The sequence below is a fragment of the Mugil cephalus genome, chromosome 8 (assembly GCF_022458985.1).
Source record: "Mugil cephalus isolate CIBA_MC_2020 chromosome 8, CIBA_Mcephalus_1.1, whole genome shotgun sequence".
Taxonomy (NCBI): domain Eukaryota; kingdom Metazoa; phylum Chordata; class Actinopteri; order Mugiliformes; family Mugilidae; genus Mugil; species Mugil cephalus.
Window position 1 is genome coordinate 20,813,807 of NC_061777.1, and position 23,555 is coordinate 20,837,361.

Sequence of the window (23,555 nt, forward strand, 5' to 3'; positions counted from 1 at the left end):
AGTATATCCCCAGTCCACATTATCTAAATCACTCATGATGCCTACTGTTTTCTGAAGTGCACCAGTTCCTCCTGCAGCAAAGCACCATGACATGATCCACTGCATGAGATAGTGTTCTTTGGGGGACATGTTTGTTCCCATGTGGAGCCATTTAACATAGTAGTGGCTTGTTCTTTGCTGAGCAGCCTGTCAGGTTATACTGAGGAACAACTCTTAATAGACTAGAGCTGGGCGGTACGGCCAAAGATGTATATCAAGGTATTTTTTGAAATTGTGACGGTATCACTGTAGATCACGGTATTTTTTTTTTTTTTTCATGCATAATTACATGTAAACAACACGTTCTGAAATTAAATCTGGGGACATTTACAGCTCAGAGATAAAAAAATAAAATTCCCAAAGAAACAGGGACAATTATGGTTTCATTTATTTTGACATATTCATATTTAAACATATTTAAATTAATTGCTATGTCTGTAATGTCATTAGCTGTGTGAAAATTTTTTTTCTCATTCATAAAATCAGGGACATTTTCGGGGACAGCTTTAGACGAGGGACAGGTCATCCAAAACGAGGACTGTCCCCAGAAATTGGGGATGTCTGGTCACCCTAAAACCCCACAGAACTGAGTGTTTTCATGCTCTTCTCGTTCTACTGCAAACTTCCCATCTGCACCTCACCTCACAGTGATGCAGGCGCACCATGCGTGTTTAGAAGCACTACATTGAAAATGGTATGATAATACATCTATACACATATAATGGAAAAAAAATACCGGTATTTGATATGAACCGATATACTGCCCTGCCCTGTAATGGACCCCTTCAGTTTGTAAAGTATGACGTTTTTTTGAGGGGCGGGGCTTAGCTGGAGGCAAAACATCTGAAACACTGTAACCTTTATACGCTGCATATTTCAAAGGACTGTTTTTTTTGGCAAAAATGGATGAGAAAAACACATTTTAGAGAATATACTAATACACTCATACACCAAAAAAAAATCACTCTGATGGGACTACATTCACCAACCACTCCACTCTCACTCACTGGAGTCTGGTCTGTCTTTATCAAGTGAAGCCTCTTCTACAAAGATATTACAAGAAGTGGAACCACCGTAGAGGGTTATGCAGTAGATGCAACTTATGCTTGGAAACACACAACTAATGTTGAGTTAGCTAGAAGTTAACATTACCATGTAACAAGAATCCCCCAAATAATGATTAACTTAACGTAGTTTCACTTACACTTTAGTCTAATCCATAACGTTATCCAGGCTGAAATTGATGCATTACATATTAATCTGACCTGATAAGAAATGAGTGTTGTTGATGATTGTCTCTCCAATCCTCTCTTAATCGCCAAAGCCAAACCAAAGTTGTCTACGACTGGCAGTGACTGGTATGTGATAAAACTAGTGTTTGGACAGCCAAAAATACAACAAGACAACTTTTCATGGTTGGAAGTGACAGTGTTTGCCTCAAGCTTCCCTCTGTTTTGCCTCCATCTAACGTTGTGCCTCACAGCGATGTAGGCCATGAAGGGGCCTTGTGGATGTACTGTTGATACGGTTCCTCCTTCACTTGTCTTTACAAGGTCTGCGATTGATTTATGCATTTACATTTATACATACATTTTATACGTTTCATCCCGATGTACTTCATCTCTACGAGACAGAACTTGTCTTCTTCCTGCATAGTATTGTTTGTAAAAGATGAAGCGGATGCCTTCAGTCCTCTGGAAAATTCTCTTAAAATTATTAATTCTTCAATTCGTAACTGGCACTTTTTCACCTTTATAATCTTAAAATGGTCCTAATAAGCCTATGGCACACTAAAATAGAAAAGAAATACACCAGGTGTAGAAACTTATCAATATTAAATTCTCGTATATTTCTAAGTCTGACAAAAATAAATAAATAAATAAATAAATAAATATTTAGTCCAAATAAAATGATTTCTCGAGCCTCCTGGATGTTGACTAGCATAGTCACCCCTCTGGCAGAGACGCAACGTATTATTTTGCGACTAGATAAAGTTAAAAGAAAAAAAAAAATGTTGTAGCTAATCGTCTGAAAGGGGGCTAAAGTTAGCCACCGTTAGCTATCAGGTAACGTAACCTACTCAACAAAGTTAAAAGTTATCCTGCAAACAAAACAACTGCAGCCTCCTCCTAATTTAATGACTAACGTTACCGGGACAGTCGTGCTGAGGTAAGACTTTACGTTGCAGCAGTTTTGCAGGAAAATATGTTTGAATTCTGCCGAAAAACGACGCTTTTGACTCAACAAACTAAGCTGAAACGTTATAACGTTAATTGCGATAGTAACATTGATGGTAACATAACGTTATGAGTGCATTTTAGTTTATACCCCACATAGAGTTGAATTTTATTTAATTACTGTTTTCACTTCTCCTGGTGCCTCTTAATCTGACTCCACTTGCTTCCTCTTCTACCTTCACTTTTCCACAGGATGTGTCAGGGGAAGAGAGGAGGTCAAAGGTTGGACAGGGGGAAGTGGTAGGACTTTAGATGGAGGTGTTGTTCATGTTCACACTTTTAACAATGTGCTCAACATGCCAGAAAGGCAAGACTTGCTTTACAGATGAAGCAGGCTCATAGAGGATGACAAATTCTTTTGAAGGTCTTGGTCGACTTATTTTGATTTTACCATGATTTCTGGGGGCAGGTTTTTAAAATACACAGACATATCTGAAGGTGATTTATTGAAAACAATTATTTCAAATATTTGTGTGGTGCATAAAGTAGAAGTCCTAACCAGCTTGCCACAACTAGTTTCTTAATATGAAAATTGTTACAGTAGCTTCAACATAAGTACGTTTACTTCGGACTTAAATGCTATCTCCACATTTATATTGTACATGCTGTAAACTACTGAGTAGTTTGTACATTTAATTATAAATGTAATGTGTTGACAGTGTTTGTAAAAAGCCATAATGCTGCCCAGCTCCTTATTTGAAGCCGACTAAACGTGCAGGATCACATCAGCAGAGGTTAAGTCAAATGCCTGTATTTATTGTTCCTGACCAGTTTTACAGCTGTAAATAACAGAATGTATATGAAAAGAGGCTTTATAAACCTACAGAAGGGATTATAACCTTCATTCTTGTTTTACTAAGCAGCTTGGAAGGGACTTTACTAAATGTGATCCGTAAATCTTGTGGACAATTGTGACTAACAGGAAACCATAGACCCTGGAGGGAGACGATATTAATCCACGTAGAATGCAAGTATGGAGATAAACATACATGGTTGTGATGATTTAACAAATCTGCTCAATGAACAACTTCTGGATCACAGCAGATATTTCACTGTTGACTAAAAACATGAATATGTAGACAGACAGACATATGCTGTGGAGTATTTTTTTTTGTACTCTTTGTAAGCCATTACATTGCAAGTTAGTATTTATAGAAAGGTTACGTTGAACAGGAGTCAATTCGGCTTCAAGTTGCATTTGCAGAGTGACAATGAATGTGGGGCATTGCATCTGCTCATTTTCCAGGAGGCATTAGTATGCTAACGGTAGCCATTTATTTCTTATGATACTAAGACTACACTAACAGGGCTAGCTTTAAGCCTGGTAACTAACTCTTTTTAAATGTTCCCGTTTTCAGGACTTTAATCCTTGGTTGTTTTAACTCCTTGGTGGCGGCTGGCACCTGGAAGTTGAATTAAAGGTTAATACACTTTATCGTTAAAGTCATCAGCATGCGCTGTTAATCACTGGGGCAATAATCTGATACAGAATAAGTAGGTTCACTGGCAAGTAAAGTTGTGTTACTGTTGATATTGGCCTTATTCTGGATAGAAATCCCACCTGATTTAATCATTCATATCTGTAAGTTAAGATGAAATGTCACCAGGTTACATCGCATGCTTCTCTATCAGTTGATTAGATTATTTTAGATACCCGTGGCCTTGACTCCGCGTCTGAAGAATTGTGCTCCCCCTCCCACTCAGGAAGTCCACTAATGCTCTTATCCTCTTTTATGTATCCACAAGCCCCCATTGTTCTCCTTCACTATGTGAACGTGAAGCCACTGCCAACTACAACAGACCACACGAACATTTTATGGCCATTTCTTAAAAACACCCTAATAAAAAAAAAAAAAAATTTAAGTTGGAAAACATGATCATGTCATGTTTTCTTCAGAGAGCACCAGTGTGACAAAAGACACACAATACTATTTTCCGGTCATATCCTTCTCCTTGACTAATCTGTGGGGATTTTAAAAAGATTAATACCAGACATAGTGCCTTTGTGTTCTTAATAATGTGCTAAAACAAATGATTTTTGTCTTTAATGTCATATTTTCACCCAGAACAGCTGTAAACACTAAATAGGTTCATATTATTGGAAATATATTTTTTAATGTGGGTGCATTTTTGATACTCATTTAGATATGTCACACAACCAACGTGGTGTCAGCCAAGCAGCTCAGCAGAGGATAATGGTATTTAGATTCCCTGTAAGCACACGGATCCTCTCAGTCAGCAACATTAATGGGGCCATGAGGCATCCTGTTCATGTCCTCTATGCTTAGGTGAAGGGGGTATTAGACACCAGTAATGCCGACCGGTTAGAGTGCGCTGCTGTCCGCTGTGTAGTTTTCGGGGCGATGGAGACGGGGATCACCAAGAAGGTGGCCAACCGGTGGAACAGGAGACAGAGTCTCTTCCCCAACTATAAAGTCACCGATTCCGATATTAATCGAAGACCTTCTGAGGTGGTTTATCCACTGGCCAAGGAAAGCTGTGTGAAGACATGGAACTCCATGCAGGAGCTGAGCAGGGACATCTACGACATTTACGCCGAGTATGAGGATGAAGAAGATGACAATGTTCCGTACGGCTTCTCTAAGCAGGTTTCTCTCGCCAAGAACTACATGATCAACATCAATGTAGGTGGGAAGCCCTACCAGATAGCCTACAAGATGGCTGCCAAGTACCCCAAGACCAGAATAGGACGACTGGCCACCTACACAGACCACAACATGAAGCTGGACCTGTGTGACGACTACATAGTGACCAACAATGAGTTCTTCTTTGACAGGGACCCCGACGTCTTCCACAGCATCTTCAACTTCTACAGGACTGGCGTGCTCTGGATCAAGGATGAGTTGTGCCCCCGCAACTTCCTGGAGGAGATCAACTACTGGGGCGTGAGGATCAAGAACACCCACCGCTGCTGCCGCATCTCCTTCGAGGAGAGGCAGGACGAACTGAACGAGCAGCTGAAAATCCAGAGGGAGCTGGAAGCTGAGGTAGAGATCGAGGAGAATGAGGAGCTCTTTCATGACATGTTTTTGGGCCACAAGCGCAGAGCTATCTGGAACCTGATGGAGAAGCCCTTTTCATCCGTCCAGGCCAAGTTGATGGCTGTGGCCTCCAGTCTGTTTGTCCTCATCTCCCTGGTGGCCATGACTCTCAACACAGTGGAGGAGATGCAATACAGAACTCATGCCGGTCAGCTCAGTGGCAAGACGTACTGGGAATATGTGGAGTCCATGTGCATCGCCTTCTTCACCATGGAGTACCTGCTGCGTCTGATATCCACGCCTGACCTCAGATCGTTCAGCCGGAGCGTACTCAACACCGTGGACTTAATCGCCATCCTGCCTCAGTACGTGCAGGGCGTCCTGGAGGTCTTCGACAACGAGGAAAACTACATGAAACACGAGGCCGACATGCAAGCGGTGGGGCAGGTTGGAAAGCTGGGGCAAGTGTTGAGGATCATGAGACTGATGCGAATCTTCCGTATCTTGAAGCTGGCGCGTCACTCCACAGGTCTGCGGGCGTTCGGCTTCACCCTTCGTCAGTGCTACCAGCAAGTGGGCTGCCTCTTCCTCTTCATCGCCATGGGCATCTTCACCTTCTCCGCTATGGTTTATACCGTGGAGCATGATATGCCGCGCACGAACTTCACCAGTATTCCCGCCGCATGGTGGTGGGCAGCTGTAAGTGCATCTCTGGTATAATTTAGTATCTTAAAAAGACTCAAATCTAAAGTAATACTGTTGAAAATTCACAAAGGCCTTGAAAGAAATTGAGAAATATTATATTGATCACTTCGCTAACAAACAAGTAAACAAGTGAGTCAGAATAAGTGGTCTGCCCTTGAATCACTCACAAAGTTATCAGATTACACCGTAGTGCTTCTTGACTTAAAAACCACAGTGAGCTCAGGTTCATCCTTGCACTTTATCTGTATGCCCAATTCAGTCTCGGAATTAAATGTTTAGATTGTGTATTTATTGATTGAGATCAGTTCTGTAGTGTAGAATAATTTTAACTCAGTATCTGTACTCAAGTAAAGACTTTTATTAAACTGGTAACACAAACCTTTGAAACGGTTGCAGTAAACAAACCCATTAACAGATCGTTGCCCTTCCTCTCAGAGCAGGTGGCAGAATCTTAATTCTAATCCAGTGGAGGGAAATGATAATCCTCTGAATCATAGCGGTGGTTATGGTGAAGGAATGGAGCTCTACTGCTGTTGCATTCAGATTTGCTACAGTCTGTTTGCTGGATGCCTTATACAGCTTTGAATGAACATATTATAAAATTAGGTATTAGGGAGCAGGGAACTCTAGTGACTACAGCACAAGACTAACTACAATGGTGACCTGCTACAAGTCAGCGTGTATAAATACAGTGTGTGCATCTCCTAATGGAAATCAAATGGATGGCAGAGAGGAAAACATAAAACAAAGTGAATAATATTCTCATTTGTGCCATGCAGAGCAAAATACGGTTTCAAAGATCTGAATTTAACTATACTGTAATTTATCACTAGTACACATTAAATTGGTCACCAGGCAGAGCTGTTCTCTATCATCCCACAAAAGGGGTTTAAAACAATGATAACGTTAACATAAACCCCTCAGCAGTGTTCACCAGAGGAGGTTGTAACCAATGTTCAGTCACTTGACAAAGGCAGAACTGGTGTATCTGCTTTCTAGGGCAGTAATTAGAAATCAAGTCCCAGTTTCTTACCATGTACATTTACAGTTCACACTCTGAATCCCGCCCCCTTTCTTCTTCTTCTTCTTACTCTCTGGTTCCTCCCCCATCACAGGTCAGCATCTCCACCGTGGGCTACGGAGACGTCTACCCAGAGACCATACTGGGCCGCATGTTCGCTTTCATCTGCATCGCTTTTGGTATTATCCTCAACGGTCTGCCCATATCCATCCTCTTCAACAAGTTCTCCGACTATTACTCTAAACTCAAGTCCAACGAGTACACGGCCTCCCTGAAGAATCGAGGGAAGGTGAGGTTTGCCAAGAGGACAGCGAAAAGGCTCAGCCACTGCTTTGGAAGCCCACCATGTCACCCACACATTTAATTTTTTTATACATAAGAATATAACAAGCTGTGCAAAATGCATGTGATGGGGACAAATAGGCTGAACAAAAGAGAGAAATCATACAAGCAGATGTCTCTCTACAGCCCCATAGTACTGGCAAGGACCAAAGAGCACTGAGTGGATTCAGTGGAGAACACATGGGGGAGAAAATTAACTACACGGTGACTGTAAAACATGTTCACCGTGATGGATGATGGATGAATGACCTTTTTATTTATGTGACTGAAGAATGGCCAAAGGTGCATCTACTAAATATTAATTTGAAGGAGGGGAATACTTATGCAATCACTTATTTTACTTCATATACGTTTTATTATTATTTCTGAAAGCAATAAAATGGGAAAACAACCAAGTGGGTGAATACTGTTATGGGCACTGTATTTCCTTTTGTATATACAGAAAGTCATATTTTTGCTACTAAATAGTCAAGCATCACACCTTATACAGTATATAAGTATGGCAGAGACTGAAACTATGCATTTTCTTTTAATCGTATAACCCAATAAAACAGGAAATACAAGAAACATATCCTCAGGGTTACCTTGTTATTGGCATATCTTTTTATATATTTCACAGTGAATTATGAGTCCTCCAGATTCACAATGGTAGTGTACTTAAAAAAACAGGTCAAAGTTTGAGAACAACGTGTGAAAAATAATGACATGACACTTGAACGGTATTAATATTCGATAGCTGCGTAAAAATGCCATCACTGTGTGTAAAATGTCTGTGTCTTCAGTGAAGTTTGAACAATATAAAGGAACTACACACTTACATACTAAGAAAATGTTGGAGATGTGTTTTTGTAACGTAAATATGTGATTATTTACCTGTGTTTTCAGAGTACCCTTTTTGATTTTGATTCCCAAAATGAAAACATCTAATACGTATTATCAAATCTCCTGTTTGGATGAGGAGAGCATTCATGCTTTAATAACAATTAAGAATAAATCAGACAGACCATGTTTCTTGTTGCTTGTTGTTTCTTCTTATTGCAGATGAAATGTGTTAAGTCAGTGTTCACTCTGGACGCGTCTAAAGTTGGGTAAACCTCCAAATGCTGTTGTTGCTTTTCATGTGTACAGGGTATTCAGTAATTTTGCCCACAGGTGTGATTTATTTCCAATGCTTGCAGCTAAACCATATAACACAGTTATTGCACTCGGTTTTCAATAAACTCTGTTCTGCTCATAAGAGTAAGTGTCTTCACTGACTACATACAGTTTGTAGACATCAGACCTGGCCATGGTGCTGCAGTCTCTTCAAGACTGGCATTTACTGCAAAGTCATTTTTTAAGAGAACCACTCATTATTATTATAATAATAATAGAAAACAACCTCAGGTGAGACATGTAATCAACATATGTGTGACTGCCAAAAAATCCTTTAGATGCTGTGCATGTTAAATGTGGTTAGATTTACCATTTCATCATGATGCAGAAGAGTAAGGATTAAAGGAAAATCACCATGGTCTCAGAAATGGAATACAGCTAAGGTAAGCTGTTGTTGGTCTCTATTCGGTTTAGTGGTTACTTGTTACGGACTTCTGAGCAAGATGCCCCAGGGGACAGTTTTAGTAAATGAGGAATAAGATGTATTGACCCAGGGTTATATTTCTTAAGAACATTGGATGCAGTTTTATGATGCAGGCAAAGCATGTGGCATGTAGAGAAAGTGGGTTTCTAGTAAAACTATGCTGTAAAAGAAACAAGATAATGAATTTAAGCATAAATAAAACATTTTAATTATTTAACACAGTATAAACTAAATTATTTATTAAACATGTGGAGATGTAGCTGTTAATTATATACACACACACCAGTTTATTATGTACATTAGCGAAAACAAATGCATTTGTATATAACAGTCCTGCACTAAATCGTATCTTCATGAACGTTATACAGAATATGTTTGAAATAACTCAGAGAGCTGTTAATTTAACTGTGTCATTTTGTTGTACTATTTAATTGTATTATTTCTATTATTTTGTATGTTAATTCAATGTAATTTAATAGCACTGCAAATTATATCCTCTAAAACGACCACACCGTTTAATTATCACCTTTCTCACAGTTTCAACACTAACGAGTCCTGAAGCTAAGGTGTGTGCAGGGCGGTTTTCATAGATGTTTTAAAGTAGTGTAGCCTTCCTAATGAACTGGCAGGTGAATGCATACGTAATGTTTTACAGTTAAAATGAAAAACAAACTCATGGTCCGCTGACATTTACCATTTTCTCCAGAAGGTGGCAGGAGATCGACAACGAGCTTTATCAGCGGCGATAAAACGTTCACAGAAGAAACATAAGTTCTACTTCCGGTAAAAGTGACCTCTGTTGGTAGCATTTAGCCTGCTGTGAAACTATGGTTCCTCCGGTGGCAGTATCACCTTTGATCAAGGTTTGAATTTCTTTTTTCTTCACAGAAACAAATGGTCATTCGTGTTAAGCTGTAAACATACTCGGACAGCCGTATTTTACTTCCCTTTAGAGCGCGCTAACCGGCTAACCTTTAGCCAGGGACATGCTAGCTAACGGCTGTAACCTAGCAAACTTTCAGACAAACCACGACTGTAACCGCAGCTGTACTGCTTTAAACATATTAATAATGCATCACTATAATATACTTGTCCAACATGTTCTCCACGTAACACCACAACTATTCTTGCCGGTTGCATTTAGACGCCATCACCATTGAAGCGGCACAGTCCACGCCGTGTTATTAGTAGTAATGTCATTGAAAATAACTGTGATTATTTAATAGCAAGTTATTAAAAGTAAAGAGGCGTCCTTTACCTTGGTAAAACAGCTTTACCCTGTGTTTATTATCTAATTCAGCAGCAACTAAAGTCGTGTTTTAGAATCTATTTATTGGTCTCATTGTCGCCTCCTACTGGTTGTAAGTGTTGACAAGCAGCGAAAAACAGATGCAGATCGGCTCATTATTGACTTAACTAACTTGTACACCCTCTTTCTTGTTACAGACAGCCAGGTATTCGGCCCTGATTGTCGGCGTCCTCTACGGCAAAAGGAGATATGGTAAGTTTAATCACTAGATGTATGATTCCAATAGTTGATCTTTTTTTTTTTCAGGAAAACAAACTATGCAAGATCATAAATTAGAGCGACTGAATTACAAACACCTGTTAAATTAAATGCCATAATTAATTGCTACAAATATAGATAAATATGCTCTATACAAAAGTATAATGTTTAGATTATACATCAATCAGCCATAAAAGTATGACCACCAACAGGACAAGTGAATAACTAACTCAGGAAAAAATGGAATCTGAAAGGACTGAAGCGGCTTTAACAAGGACCAGGTTGTGATGCCAAGATTAGCGCATCTCCAAAACTTAAACTTTGGGGTGATGAGTCATCTTTTCTTTTCATCATTTGCATAGCCATGGAAAACACATGGCACTGGGATGTACTATGTGAAGAAAGCAAGACTGCAGACGCAGTATGATGCTTTGGGTTATATTATCCTGGGAGACCTTGGGTTCTGCCATCCATGTGGGTGTTACTATGACACCTACTTAAGTCATAAACTGCGTCCCATAGCGGCCCCTTTCATTTAGGAATAGTTTGTGAAACATAACAAGTTGAAGGTGTTGACAAATTTTCTGACTCCCCATCCAATTGAACATCTGCGGGATGTGCTTAACAAACAAGTTGCAAATAACAGTACGTAAAGGATCTGCTGCTAACATCTTGGTGCCAGATACCACAACGCACCTTCACAGGTCTTGTGAGTCAATCCCTTGACAGGTCAACACCGTTTTGGCAGCAAAACGGGACCAACACAATATTATGCAGGTAGTCATAATGTTATGGCTGATTAATGTATGCACACCTACAAATTTCCCTCATTGAAGCTCAAGGTGTAAAATTTGGATCGTGTTGTTCCTGCAGTCGATCATGTGTGGAATTGTTTCTCATAAAAATCTGAATTCCTTTCTTATAATTTGCAGATAACTTGAAGCCCATTGCAGCTGAGGAGAGGAGGATTGAGGAGGAGGAGAAGAAGATCCGTGAGGAGCAGGAGCGCATCGCCAAGCAGATAGCAGAAGGTAGCCTCTTCATTCATATATTCATTCATTCATTCATTCATTCGTCTTCAGATGATTCAGTTGAGAAAAATCAAGTGCAGCTGTTGGTTTGAACAGATAGACTTACTTTACTTCCTTTTTCTCCTCACAGCGAGTGAGGACACCATTCTGAAGTAAAACCCTGGAGCCCTGGATGAACATGTCCACGTGTAATATCCAACCTTTCTCCGGTTTGTGGAGTAACAACGGCAGAGTCGCGTCACAACCAGTCAGACACTCCTATTTTATGGACGTGTTCACTGTTAACTTGAATAATGCTGAATCCCTCTGGATTACCAGAAAATCTTTTTGTGTTAAGTGATATGAAATAAAGCTCTTGAAGTTGTATAAGTGCAAATGCACTTATACAACTAAAAGTTATTTAGTGGATGTTTGTAATGAAGCATTTTAATAAATACAGAAATTCATGCGCTTTAGTCATAATCAGTGCAGCTCAGCAGGTTTAACAGATATAATGTTTAATTGAAAACATGTCTTTTTGCTGATGTTGGTCATCAAATGTACGGAAATTTAATTTGTCTCTGTTCATGTTCACTTGTTTCCCTTTTGTTCTTCACATCAAAACATTAAAAAGGCATCAACAAGGTTTATTGTGTCAATCTTATTTAAATGCAAAGGTGTAGGAGTGTCCATTTGAAAAAGAATAAATACAGTGGTCAAATGTTGAGTTCTGCTGAAATTTTACCACTGGAAAAATAATTTAGTTAAAACCTTTTGTGGATTTAATTAAGGAGAAAATGACACATAAAATTAATAAATTATCTACTTTCTCAAGAGTAAATTAAAATTTAAAAGGGTTAAAGTATTTAAATATTGTAAGATGAAAGTGTACTTGAAGTAAAAGTTCTGCTTTGATCATGTGTATGTATCAGTGAAGCAGTGTATTCCTGTCATAGCTGGTGCACATGGAACGAGTTTTAACCCCAGCTTTTTAAGATGGGATGGCAGATGGAAAGATTTCAGTTTTTGGACATTTTCCTCAACTTGAAGTGGGATATCGGTTGATTATTTAATAATGTTACATTTTATTTGTATTGCACTTAAGTTTTAACAATCTCAAAATTGCTACAGATCAACAAAAAGGTCAATAAATCATTTTTTAAAAATAAATATAAAAGTAGAACCACATACGACATATTAAGCTCATACAACCCCCAAACAAATGACCTTTACACACTACTTATTGTAAGATGTCAAAAGCCATTATTATGAGGTGTGGGTGTCTGGTTTTATCACAAATGGTCAATGTTATTTACTTCTCCCGTCAGTGGTCATAATGTTAGAAGTAAATGGTATATGACACCAGTTAAAGTAGTTTTCCTTTGGATTTAAAATAAATAATTATTTGTTTAAACTGTCAAACTCAGGCATGTTGTTGAGCAACTGATTTTTTAAAATTCTAATATACAAACAAAACTTAGATTCACTTATTTCCATAACCCCCCCTAACGTTCCTCTCACCGGTCATCAGAAGAGACCTGTGGACTTTATTTTTAGGCCCTTGTGGACTTTATTTTTAGGCCGTAGCACTGTTGTTGCTCTCATAACCTGAGGATATTAGCCGAGGCCTCTGCTTTGACGCCCTGGGCCATTAAAGCGCTGGTTAATCTTTGAGCCTGATGCGGCCTGTGACAGCGTTCACTCCGAGTCTCTGACATGAAAACAAAGGCTCTCTTTAAGTGATCCTGTTATGGTCACACACTTGCTTAACCGGAGGTGAGGTGAGTCTAAACACGTCTGAACAGCAGCCAGCTGACTGCACGTGGCTCAGGCCAAGAGTAGAAGATGTCAGCGACGGACGTGAGAGTGAGACCAAGTCTACTTTGTGTAATTTAAAAGGAAAAATATGTTAACTGGTTACATACACCAATCAGGCATAACATTATGACCACTGACAGGAGAAGTAAACAACATTGATCATCTTGTGACAATTCAGTGTTCTGATGGGAAACCTTTGGATTGGTGGGTGTTACTTAGACATGTAACACCCACCTAGACCAGACCAGACACCCCCACCCCATAGTAGTGTCACTCCTTGATGTCAGCAGCCATCCCCAGCAGGATGCAGCCTAACACAGACACACACAAAAACGGTTTAAGAACAACAAAAAAACAATAAGAATAGCACAAGATGTTGAACATGGCATCCAAATTCACTAGATCTCAAACTGATCAAGTATCTATAGGATCAATGGAACAAGACTGATCCACAGAGGCCCCTCCCCTCAACCCATAGGACCCGAAGACTCCCACAGACGACATCCTGTTACCAGACACACAGGACACCCTCAGAAGACTCATGTCCATTCTCTGAATGAGTCACAACTGTTTTGGAGGCACAAACGGAGACCTACTCAATATTAGGAAGGTGGTCATAATGTTATGCCTGATTGGTGTATAATGAGTAGCAAAGCAAATGACATTCACAACTGTATCTATGAGTTAGTGTTGCACCTGTGAAATAAACCATTTTATCTCGGTGGAGCTGTCTGATGAACAGGAGGCGTTAACGTCCTTTAACACACCACAGCTGATTTCTTTGCAACACGTTTTCTTTATTCCTGGGATTACAGAAGCTCTAGCAGCATTTACGGACAAGATGACAGTGGGTTACTTAACCAAGTAAGGGACAGCTGACGGGAACACCTGAGTCTCTGCTGACATAACCTGACATTAGGTCACCGCTCGTCTTGCAGCCGGGTCAGCCATTTTACCAGTATCACATTTGTAGTCGATGTCAAAAGTGAGATGTATTTTGTTTTCACCTCTCTTCTTTTTTTGATGCTTCTGAGTGTCAAACATGATTTTCTGACAGCAGAAAATCAGAAAGTTGCAAATTAAAGAAAAGCGTCACAAAAGATGTAGAAAAAACTAAAGCTATAATACTAAAAAGAATTTTAAAAAATGAAATGAAAGAATGAGGCATTTGATCAAATACATTTATGGATTTATGATTTTGTGTTTGTTTTTTTTTAAATCACCATTCTCACAGGGACCTTCCCACCAAATAGACACCAATGTCAAAACTCTTAAAATTTATAAAACAACAAATTGCCTGAATATTTAAATAGACAGGAAAAAAAACATGTTTCTCAGAAAACTCAGGAACACGTTGGACACCAAAGTTAAAGATTGTGTATTACCTTTACCTCTCTAGCTCCTTGTATCTCACCCAGTAGTTATGACTACTGTGCAATTCACACTAGATCAGTTTCTTCATAAACTCTCCGCCTGTCTGCTCGTGTAAACACCTTTGCTGTGGTCGTGTGACTCATGCCGGGTTATGTATTCCAATATGCACCACGGTAAACAATTACATAAAGCCTATGCACTGCTGGATGCAAGGGTTCATCAGCTTACAGTGGGGGATTTCGTTAACTGGATTAGCGGTAGATTTAAACTCTGCATTTAGGCTCAAGAAGGTAAAATAATCAGTGAGCCCGTCTGTGCGTCTGTTATAAAAGGTGCACACGCCGTCCTCGCCCCACACCTCAGACGCTGCAACAACTCAGCAACAGAAGCTTCCTGTGGCTTCATTCTACACTTCAGGTAAGGAGATGCTGCTAAACTTTTTCCAAACAAGCGTGACTTTTTTTTCTTTTAACCATTTTTACACCATTTCATTTTATGAGGAGCTAAACATTGAGAGGAATGATGGATTGAATTTTTAAAACGGTACAACAAAGACAATTGACGAGTACTTTACTTTGTTTTGCCTAGAATGGATTTCCAAATGTTCTCCCTGGCGATGTTGCTCCTGGCCTGTGTGGAGCAGGGCCTGGCCACCTGTGTGGTGGACAGCTTCACAGTCAAAGAGGACTTTGACCCCCAGAGAGTGAGTATACAAACACGTCTTCAAATGTAGTCAACAAGTAATGTTAGTTTTAATTTTGCCGAACAGGTTCAGGACAGCAAGCTCACAGAAATAAAGCCTCTATTTTAACCAGGACATCAACAGGATTCAATGAAACGTAGCTTTGTTTAGGGTCTGAGGTCTCAGCCATCTATCTACCGTCTCATAACACTGTAGTAAACATGCATTTTACTCTATAGTCCATGTACATATCAAAGTCTCCTAAAGAAATAGAGTCTAAAATAATGGTCCATTTTTTTTCCCCCAACAGTATGTTGGAAAGTGGTACGCTCTGCAGAAGAAAGACCCCGAGGGTTTGTTCCTGCAGGACAACATCTCTGCCGAGTACACTGTTGGAGATGACGGCGCCATGGTGGCCTCCTCCAGAGGCAGAGTCACCCTCTTTGGGTAGGTATTTAAAACCTGTCTGAATGTGAAATACTGTGTGTAAGTTTGTTTGCCTAATAGGAAGTCATTTTTTGACTGTTATAGTATCAGTAAAAAAACCAATGTGCTTGTTAAAAATTGTGTTTTTTCTTGTTTTCCATTCAAATGTGACTTAGGCAATTATTCTATTAGGCTAACGATTTGTATCTCTGCGTGACCTCCAGGTTCTGGGTTGTCTGTGCTGACATGGCTGCTCAGTACACAGTGCCCGACCCCGTCAGCCCCGGCAAGATGTTCATGAACTACCAGGGTCTGGCCAGCTACCTGTCCAGTGGGGGTGAGTCAGCTCAGTCGTTAACACACACAAACAGTCCTTTAGGTCTCAACCAGCTCAGACCAACCTGGCCCTCTCCTCTGCTCTTCTAGGTGACAACTACTGGGTCATCGACACAGACTATGACAACTACGCCATCACCTACGCCTGCCGCACCCAGAAGGAGGATGGAAGCTGCGAGGATGGCTACTCCCTGGTCTTCTCCCGCAACCCCCGTGGCCTCCCCCCCGCCATCCAGAGAGTCGTCCGCCAGAAACAGGAGGAGATCTGCATGGCCGGACAGTTCCAGCCCGTGCTGCAGTCCGGTATGTTAAAGAGAACGAGCGACGGCGTGTTTTCACTCGCAGAGTTTTTCTGCTTTTTAACTCATCCACCTCTTAATCCTCTTCTTTCTCTATTTATAACAGGCGCCTGCTAAACTGGTCTTCAGCTGGAGTTTGTTGTGCAGCTCTTCAATGAAATGGAAGAACCATCTTGGCCAACGTGAAGACACATTTATTCTCAGGAGAATGAACCTGTAATTCTTCCAACGATGAATCTAATTCAACCACCCACGATTAAAGAAATTAATGATGAATGACATAACATCTGCACAGCATGGTCACACTGTATTGGAGACAATAAATTTTGTAAAGAAACTTTCCTGCTGTTCCTGTCTTTGTGAAAACTTCAACATAACCAACAGGTGATTTTACTTTTACTTCTCTAGTGCACAGACACATACTTTGTGCCTTAAATGTGCAACAATCTAAATATAAAAAATGTAACAACATGAAACACTGCATTTGACAAGCTGTCATCAGGTCCTGTATTTTTGGAAACTGACAGTAACATTTACATAACGATTATGGGCTTGAAGTGTGAGTCTCAACTTTAATATGAAGGTACCGTATCCAAAGTGAAGAGTTAAAAGCATTTTAGACATAGTGATTTCTCTCAGGGGCTCAAACGTGATTAGCGTTCACTACAGTGCTTGACTGTTCAAAGTTATTCCAGCTGAGAGTTGTGTCCAACTGTTGAAGGAGATCCTTTAGCTCTCTCTGTTTTGCCAAACCAACAGGCTTAAAACAGAGTTACTGACAGACTGATGGATATGTTGCTGGTTTTGGTCCTGATGTAAATAAATCCCATATAAAGGCAGCCACATTGTTTCCAATGACAAGATCAGAATGTGAAATAAGTATAAAAGTTCTCTATGATACACATGTGTCGCTCCCTATAAATCAACAGTAGAATCAGTGCAAACGAGAGATAAGACATCAGACGTGACCTTGGTCTAAGACTCCTCTGAATAGTGCTCTGGCAGAGAGTACGGTCCAGGCCGTCCCCAGTAGTCCACAGCTCGAACCCTGTACAGACCACCAACCTCCTGGTCCACTACAGAAACAAACAGAATAACTTATGTGGCTGGATATCAAGAGGATCACAGTCTGACTTCAGTTAATAACTATTCCTTCAAAGAGTCATTGGGGCGTGTTACCTGGTGAATAGACATAAGAAGTAAAAATGGTGTCCTCTGTATTAACTCTGCTGAATTCCTTCTGGTCTGTGGAGAATTCCACTTCAAATGTCTTGATGCATCTGCACAAAAAAAAAGTAACACATTCATTTATTCTCATTCTTACTAAACTTGTTAAACATTTCAAAGGAGCAAATTTTGTGGACTATATATGTCTGCCTGTTAATGCAGAGTGATACAGAAATTAAATCTCGGCAAAGGGATAAGATCTATTTCAAATGTGCACCTACTTTGAATCAACACAGTGGTCAGACCAGATAATAAGGACCTGGCCTTTGGTTATCCTGATGAAGCGTAATCCATTGACCTAGGACAATGTACAAACACAGTGGAGAGTTATTAGGACTGCAAATTTAAGAGACAAGTGATCACCTTCAAACGTGCAAATATAATCACCAGATTAGCAATGATTTCCAATACATGACCAAATCCAGCACTGGGGAAAGTCTAAGTTATGCTCATTACACTCATTGTGCCTCTTAGCGTAAAACTGCAGCTGTTCTAGCATAGAAAATAATCATCACATTTTTCAGTTGAGGGTTTGCAGGTGGAAAAAAGACGGGATTCAGCTTGTAAGAAGCTTCAGTCCAAGGCCGCAGTCAGTACCATCACAATACGATAACAGAAGATCAAGGACATGAGAGTGCTACTGACCTGGTCTGGCATGGCTTTGGGCCGGGCACAAACATGGATGAGGAGGACAGAGGGCAGGGACAATTTGGCTTTAAGAGTCAGAGTGTTGCCTGTGGGAACTTCCCTGGGTCCTTCAGTATGAGGGTCCTGACATAATGACACAAAATCAGTAAACGAAGGTCCAGTCAGTTCAGTGTTATAAAGAATGCTCAGTGAAGTTATATCTACTGTTTGTATCTTTGTACCGTTCACACTTGAACAGCTAAATATAATAACATAAGGGTAACAAGGTAATTTTACTTTACTGTGAGTTGTCCCCTGCTTGCGGTAATAGATTTAACATACCTTTGCATTGGCTTCACTTTTCAGATCGGGAAGCTCGGGGTTGTGCTGGGGTTTCACAGGATACTAAAGAATAAAACAACATTGTTCATCCATCCCGTTTACCTGCACACTCCTGAGGCGTCTGAACTGTTCTGCTGTGGGGTAGTCTGGACTGCCCATGCTCTGCCACAGCTGGTATGGGTTGGTTACATTATTGTTCATGTAATATGTGACATACACAAGACCTATATGACAAACACATAAGAAGCAGGACTGAAATGAACCATTCACTGAAAGAAATAAAAAGCTTCACAGACCTGATAAATTTCAACATATTGTGGTTCAGCACACCTTTTCGTGCAGCTAGTCCTTTCAGGTAGATGGTGATATCGTCAGTGCTGGTGGAGGTGCTGTTGTCATCACTGTTGTAGACCAGTACTGCCGCCTGCCAGCTGTCTGAGCCACCTGGTACGACTGGCTCGTGGCTACTGGCGAGAACTCCCAACGTGTTCTTGTGGCTTCCTGCTGAGTTGAGAACCTCGGCAGTGACCTGGGTCTCTCCTTAAAGTGGAAGAAAAAGCAAATATATGAATTAACTGCATCATAATCAAACACTTCCCCTGAGAAAGTAAAAAAAAAAAAAAAACATTTGAGGGTCGCAGTCACCTAGCAAAGCCAGCAGACCCATGACAGTGAGGACGGGCTTCCTGATGAGCTGGACGTGAGGGGGGTGGGTGTTGTTGACCTGGAAGCGTGCGGTCAGTGTGCGCTGGGTGAACGGGTGAGGGTGGTAGCTGAGAAAGGCGTTGTCGTTGCTTAGCAGGGTGTAGTTGATGGTGCTGTTCGGGTCCGCTAGCAGCAGGTCCTGGTGCTGGTTTATTACCTGTTGGAGGGATCGGGTCAGAGGACTGATGAGGGGTGATTAACCAGCAAAGTTTCCCATCTAACCAAGGACCATGAGAAGAAATTTACTAGAGTGTGTTTGAGATAGTTGAGCTAAATGATTGTAATATTTAAACGATTTACTAGCAAACTAGATTTCCGGTTAAATACATTGATTCCTATACACACATGCCAGACTCTAATACAAATGATAATCTTCACAGTTTAGTGTTTTCACCTCCTCATCTCACCTTCACCACCATCGCAGCATAGGTCACATCAGCTCTCCACTCCTGCGGCTTGGACCACCCCACCAGAGGATCAGCCTCATCATTGTAAACAGGGAGTCTGCGGAACCGGGGGAAGCGCTCCTGAATCTCCCCTACGGTCTGGATCTCCTGCTGGAGGATGGGCAAAGAGTACCCTCCTCCCTGAAAGACGGGACCAAAGAGTCAGCCTGCCATCAATTCATGAAGCCAATGAATCTAACATGACTGTATTTGTTCTAGATATGCTTTGTTCCCAGAAGAAAACACCTTCTTGTGCAGGGCGATGTAGTCCATCCTGACCCCTGTCTCCCCAGTGAAGTAGTTGGTGCCATTGTCGCAGTGCTGCAGCATGGCCCAGCAGTATGGGGAGTGTGGGGGTGTGTGACAAGAGTCTCCCGGACCTCCAAACTTCAGGAGATTGCTGGCAGCGCGCAAACCCTCCGAACAAGCGTCATAATAGTTTAGAAACCCTGAAGAAAATGGTATAAAACTGAAAAAAATTATCACATGACTGATAATGTCTGCAGCGCTTAAGTTCTCTGGCCATATTTAATCAGTAAAATGTAACAGGTTTGACCACAAAAGCCCTATTAAATGATTTCTGCAGGCTCTAATGCTCATCTCATCAACTTAATATAAAGTATGTGTCTAATAATTTATGTACAGCTGAAGCTACAGCCAAAGTTGAAACCTTACATACTCTCTGGTTAAAGTCACTTGTATGTATAACGGGTTTACCTTGAACTGACATGGTGATATTATCAAAGTCGTGATTGTTGGGCTCATTCCATGTTTCAAAGTTCCACTGAGAAACACTTCCCAGACCATATTTATCTGAAATCAAGAAAAAAAAAAGTAATTACATTAAGTTGCAGGGGGATTTAATTCTAATATATATATGTAAGCAATTAAAAAAATAACATACATAAATAGAGGTCAAGCTTCGTTATTATTATTTTGTTATTTACCCGGTATCTCTGTTAAACCTAATTTATTTTCTTTCTCATCACTGACACTGCATGACTGTAACAGTGTGGAGTACATAATCCCTGAGCAGCCAGCGCTCACTCACCGATGTACCTCTTGGCCGTGAGATAAACCAGATTTCGCCACTCAACCACTTGTGTTTTGTTCTCAAAGTCGCTGAAGTAGTTAGAGACGCTGCCCATTAGTTCGAAACCTGAAAAGGGAAACAGAGAGCAGCACATTCATATTTGACATTTTTTTGTGTGTGGCTGGTCAATTAAATCAACCCCGCTTTGGATTTTTAATTTAAGCGTGTGGGACAACAACGGTTCAGTAGTATGTCCTTAAACACACAGAGAGAAGAGTTGGGAGAGATGGATCACAAAACAGTTATGTGATGTTTTCCAACAATACCTGGTCGGAGCCCATTGACCCACAAGAGTTCTATCAGCTGGTCCAGGTTAGTGAAGTTATATTGGGGTTGTCCTCCAACGTCTCTACAACAACAAAATCAAAAAGCTGTGTCATGACGAGTACCTACAGGAACTGGGGGGAGAAACATAATTAATATTTCCCAGAATTAGCACCAATCTTTTATTATAAAAATTTCAAATATAAACTGAACTTTTTTTTGTGTTGTAATAATACAATCTATCACTTCTATAATCCCATAGGAGGTGTTGTAGTATTGATTGCATTCAGACACATTAGACTATATTACAAAAAGTAAAGCTTATCAAATGCATGCAACTTTTACACTTGCTAGTTCATTAGGTAGACTAGCGAGAGCAAATGCGCTCCAATGTAAAGGTCCTGCACTAATTCTTAACTTCATGAAAGTTATGGTATCCTGCATTTGTTTAAAATAACTGAGAGCTGTTTATTCAACTGTATTGTCGTTTTGGAGGCTGTGGTTTTAAGTGCTAGTGAATTGTATTGTGCTGACGTGACAAGTGTCAACCCCAATTTAATCAGTGGGCCAGGGGACAAAATGTTTTATGCATAACTCAATCCAGTTTAACAGCAAAACTGAACACGCTATACAGCTGAGTTAGCACCTTTCTTTCACCATTTCAACATAAACATTAGAGCTGTCATGAAGGAGGATTTAGTGCAGAATGGTTATATTAGGATCTCATTACAAAAGAGCAGAGCAATAAGAATATGTTTATTATTCTCACTGCTCTGCTCTTTTGTAATGAGATCCTAATAACAGAGCAGATTATAATGCACATACAAATTTTCCACTCATAAATTCTGCTTCAATTCATTCGTCTGGTTGACTTTAAAACTGAGCCAATTATGTACAAAGTTAAGAATAATATGCTTCCAGAGACTGTCCAAAAGGTGTTTCAGGTCAGAGTGAGTCAGTATGAGGTAAGAGGGATTTGCATGTTCAAAAAAAACAAAGACCAGAAACAAAGCAAATCGAAGATGTGTAACAGCGAAAGGTTGGAACAGACTAAGCTTTTTCTTTGGGGACATTATTTGCAGTTGAAATACGTACACATATAAACTCTGCACTTATTGCTTCTACACTTGTGGTTGGATGCTAACTGCATCTCGTTGCCTTGTACCTGAACATGTGTAATGACTGGTGATTATAATCCAATCTAAATGTAATTTGAGATTCACATCAACAGGGTAAGAAGTACAAGGCAGACAAAAATAAACGAAATATTCAGTCGTGATATATTGCAGTATACTGCAAGTTGCCTCAATACATAACATTCAAAACTGTGTAAACGGTGAATTGTGATTAAGTCCTTGGAGGGCTTTCAACTACTCCAAATGCCACATTCTAGTTCACATGACTATATAGTGGGAAGCATAACCAGATTTCAGGCTTATTCCTGACAGGTCTCCTCCTGCTTCATCACTTACTGTGCAGTGACCAGCTCCAACATCCAGTGTATCCTGACCTGCTGGATCCCTCCATGAGGGACTGAGCCCACATAGGCCAGATTCAGCTGCTGGTCGATGCTCAGGTCAAACTGGTGGGCCTGGGTGTGAGGGAGGGGAGGGCTGGACGCAGAAAACAGACGCATATTTAGCAACAGGTTTTAAATACCAACTTGTGGCGAAGTTTAAACAAAAGTGTAGCTCAGTAACACTCAGACAGCCATGTGATATGACAGCAGCTGCTGATGCTACTAGGAAAGAACTGCGCCAAACCCCGTTATAAAAAACTCCCACATAATAAAATATCTCGTCTTTGTAAAAGCAGCGGGTTCACTGTTATACTGAATACCTTTTATTCATCACAGAGGGTTTTTCCCTACATTCGGCGTGAATAAAAACCACGTTTATTTCAAATTCTCGGTAAAATCACTACTTTCTTATTCACTCTCAAATATTCAACTTACCAGAAACCAGTGCTTCTCCAGAAGTGTTTAAAATCCCCTGTCGGTTTTCCTACATCAACTGTGATAACATAGGAAGCGCCTAAAGTTTCAGAAATGTTGAGGACTAAAACTACAAGAGTAAAAGTTTTTAATAGCATGTTCGCTACTGACAACTTTTCTATCTTCAGTTAGCTTAAAGGTCCATGATAAAAACGATGCGGACTAAAGACTAGAGAGGGCTCAACTTAGTGTGTCTAGTATGACAACCCCTAGTGACTAAATAGAAAATAAAATTACTCGCTCTGACTATACTAAAAATAACAAAATAAAGGAGTAAATTAGGAAGCTACAGTCCCGGACAGCTGACTACGATGACGTATAATGCATGCGACAGACACCGTTGTAGTTTATGGAAGGGAAGTTAAATACTCTGAAAGCAACAGCGTGTAATGTGAATTAAGGAAATTAGGAACGGTTTCATATCAAACTTGTTTTACGTGCACAAGTTTCTTGTGTTGAACTGGCCATTTTTAAAACCAAA

General features: G+C 40.3%; 3 protein-coding genes across 3 annotated transcripts; 2 read left to right on the plus strand and 1 right to left on the minus strand.

Moving 5' to 3' along the window:
• Positions 1 to 4,524: 4,524 nt before the first annotated feature.
• LOC125012350 (potassium voltage-gated channel subfamily V member 2-like) lies at positions 4,525 to 8,952 on the plus strand. The gene is made up of 2 exons (XM_047592262.1): positions 4,525 to 5,977; positions 7,099 to 8,952. The coding sequence occupies exons 1-2, from the start codon at positions 4,640 to 4,642 to the stop codon at positions 7,366 to 7,368; spliced, it is 1,608 nt and encodes a 535-aa protein (XP_047448218.1). The 5' UTR covers positions 4,525 to 4,639; the 3' UTR covers positions 7,369 to 8,952.
• A 5,844-nt stretch (positions 8,953 to 14,796) lies between these two features.
• Positions 14,797 to 16,714, plus strand: LOC125012740 (purpurin-like). The gene is made up of 6 exons (XM_047592858.1): positions 14,797 to 15,051; positions 15,223 to 15,337; positions 15,627 to 15,763; positions 15,967 to 16,079; positions 16,169 to 16,381; positions 16,484 to 16,714. Exons 2-6 carry the CDS (start codon positions 15,224 to 15,226, stop codon positions 16,492 to 16,494), a joined length of 588 nt encoding a protein of 195 aa, XP_047448814.1. The 5' UTR covers positions 14,797 to 15,051; position 15,223; the 3' UTR covers positions 16,495 to 16,714.
• idua (alpha-L-iduronidase) lies at positions 16,506 to 23,375 on the minus strand. The gene is made up of 14 exons (XM_047592857.1): positions 23,036 to 23,375; positions 22,554 to 22,694; positions 21,084 to 21,166; positions 20,776 to 20,883; positions 20,442 to 20,537; positions 19,971 to 20,173; positions 19,686 to 19,865; positions 19,219 to 19,435; positions 18,904 to 19,113; positions 18,676 to 18,797; positions 18,250 to 18,375; positions 17,826 to 17,902; positions 17,557 to 17,657; positions 16,506 to 17,453 (listed from the first exon to the last, which is right to left on the minus strand). The coding sequence occupies exons 1-14, from the start codon at positions 23,170 to 23,172 to the stop codon at positions 17,353 to 17,355; spliced, it is 1,902 nt and encodes a 633-aa protein (XP_047448813.1). The 5' UTR covers positions 23,173 to 23,375; the 3' UTR covers positions 16,506 to 17,352.
• Between the last annotated feature and the right edge of the window lie 180 nt (positions 23,376 to 23,555).

Coding starts and splice junctions, on each gene's coding strand:
- LOC125012350 (XM_047592262.1), top strand. CDS start 4,640: ATGGAGACGGGGATCACCAAGAAGGTGGCCAACCGGTGGAACAGGAGA. Junction 5,978..7,098: donor CCGCATGGTGGTGGGCAGCT/GTAAGTGCATCT, acceptor CCCCCATCACAG/GTCAGCATCTCCACCGTGGG.
- idua (XM_047592857.1), bottom strand. CDS start 23,172: ATGCTATTAAAAACTTTTACTCTTGTAGTTTTAGTCCTCAACATTTCT. Junction 22,695..23,035: donor TGGAGAAGCACTGGTTTCTG/GTAAGTTGAATA, acceptor TTCTGCGTCCAG/CCCTCCCCTCCCTCACACCC. Junction 21,167..22,553: donor TTGGAGCTGGTCACTGCACA/GTAAGTGATGAA, acceptor TTGTTGTTGTAG/AGACGTTGGAGGACAACCCC.
- LOC125012740 (XM_047592858.1), top strand. CDS start 15,224: ATGGATTTCCAAATGTTCTCCCTGGCGATGTTGCTCCTGGCCTGTGTG. Junction 15,764..15,966: donor GGCAGAGTCACCCTCTTTGG/GTAGGTATTTAA, acceptor CGTGACCTCCAG/GTTCTGGGTTGTCTGTGCTG. Junction 16,080..16,168: donor CAGCTACCTGTCCAGTGGGG/GTGAGTCAGCTC, acceptor CTGCTCTTCTAG/GTGACAACTACTGGGTCATC.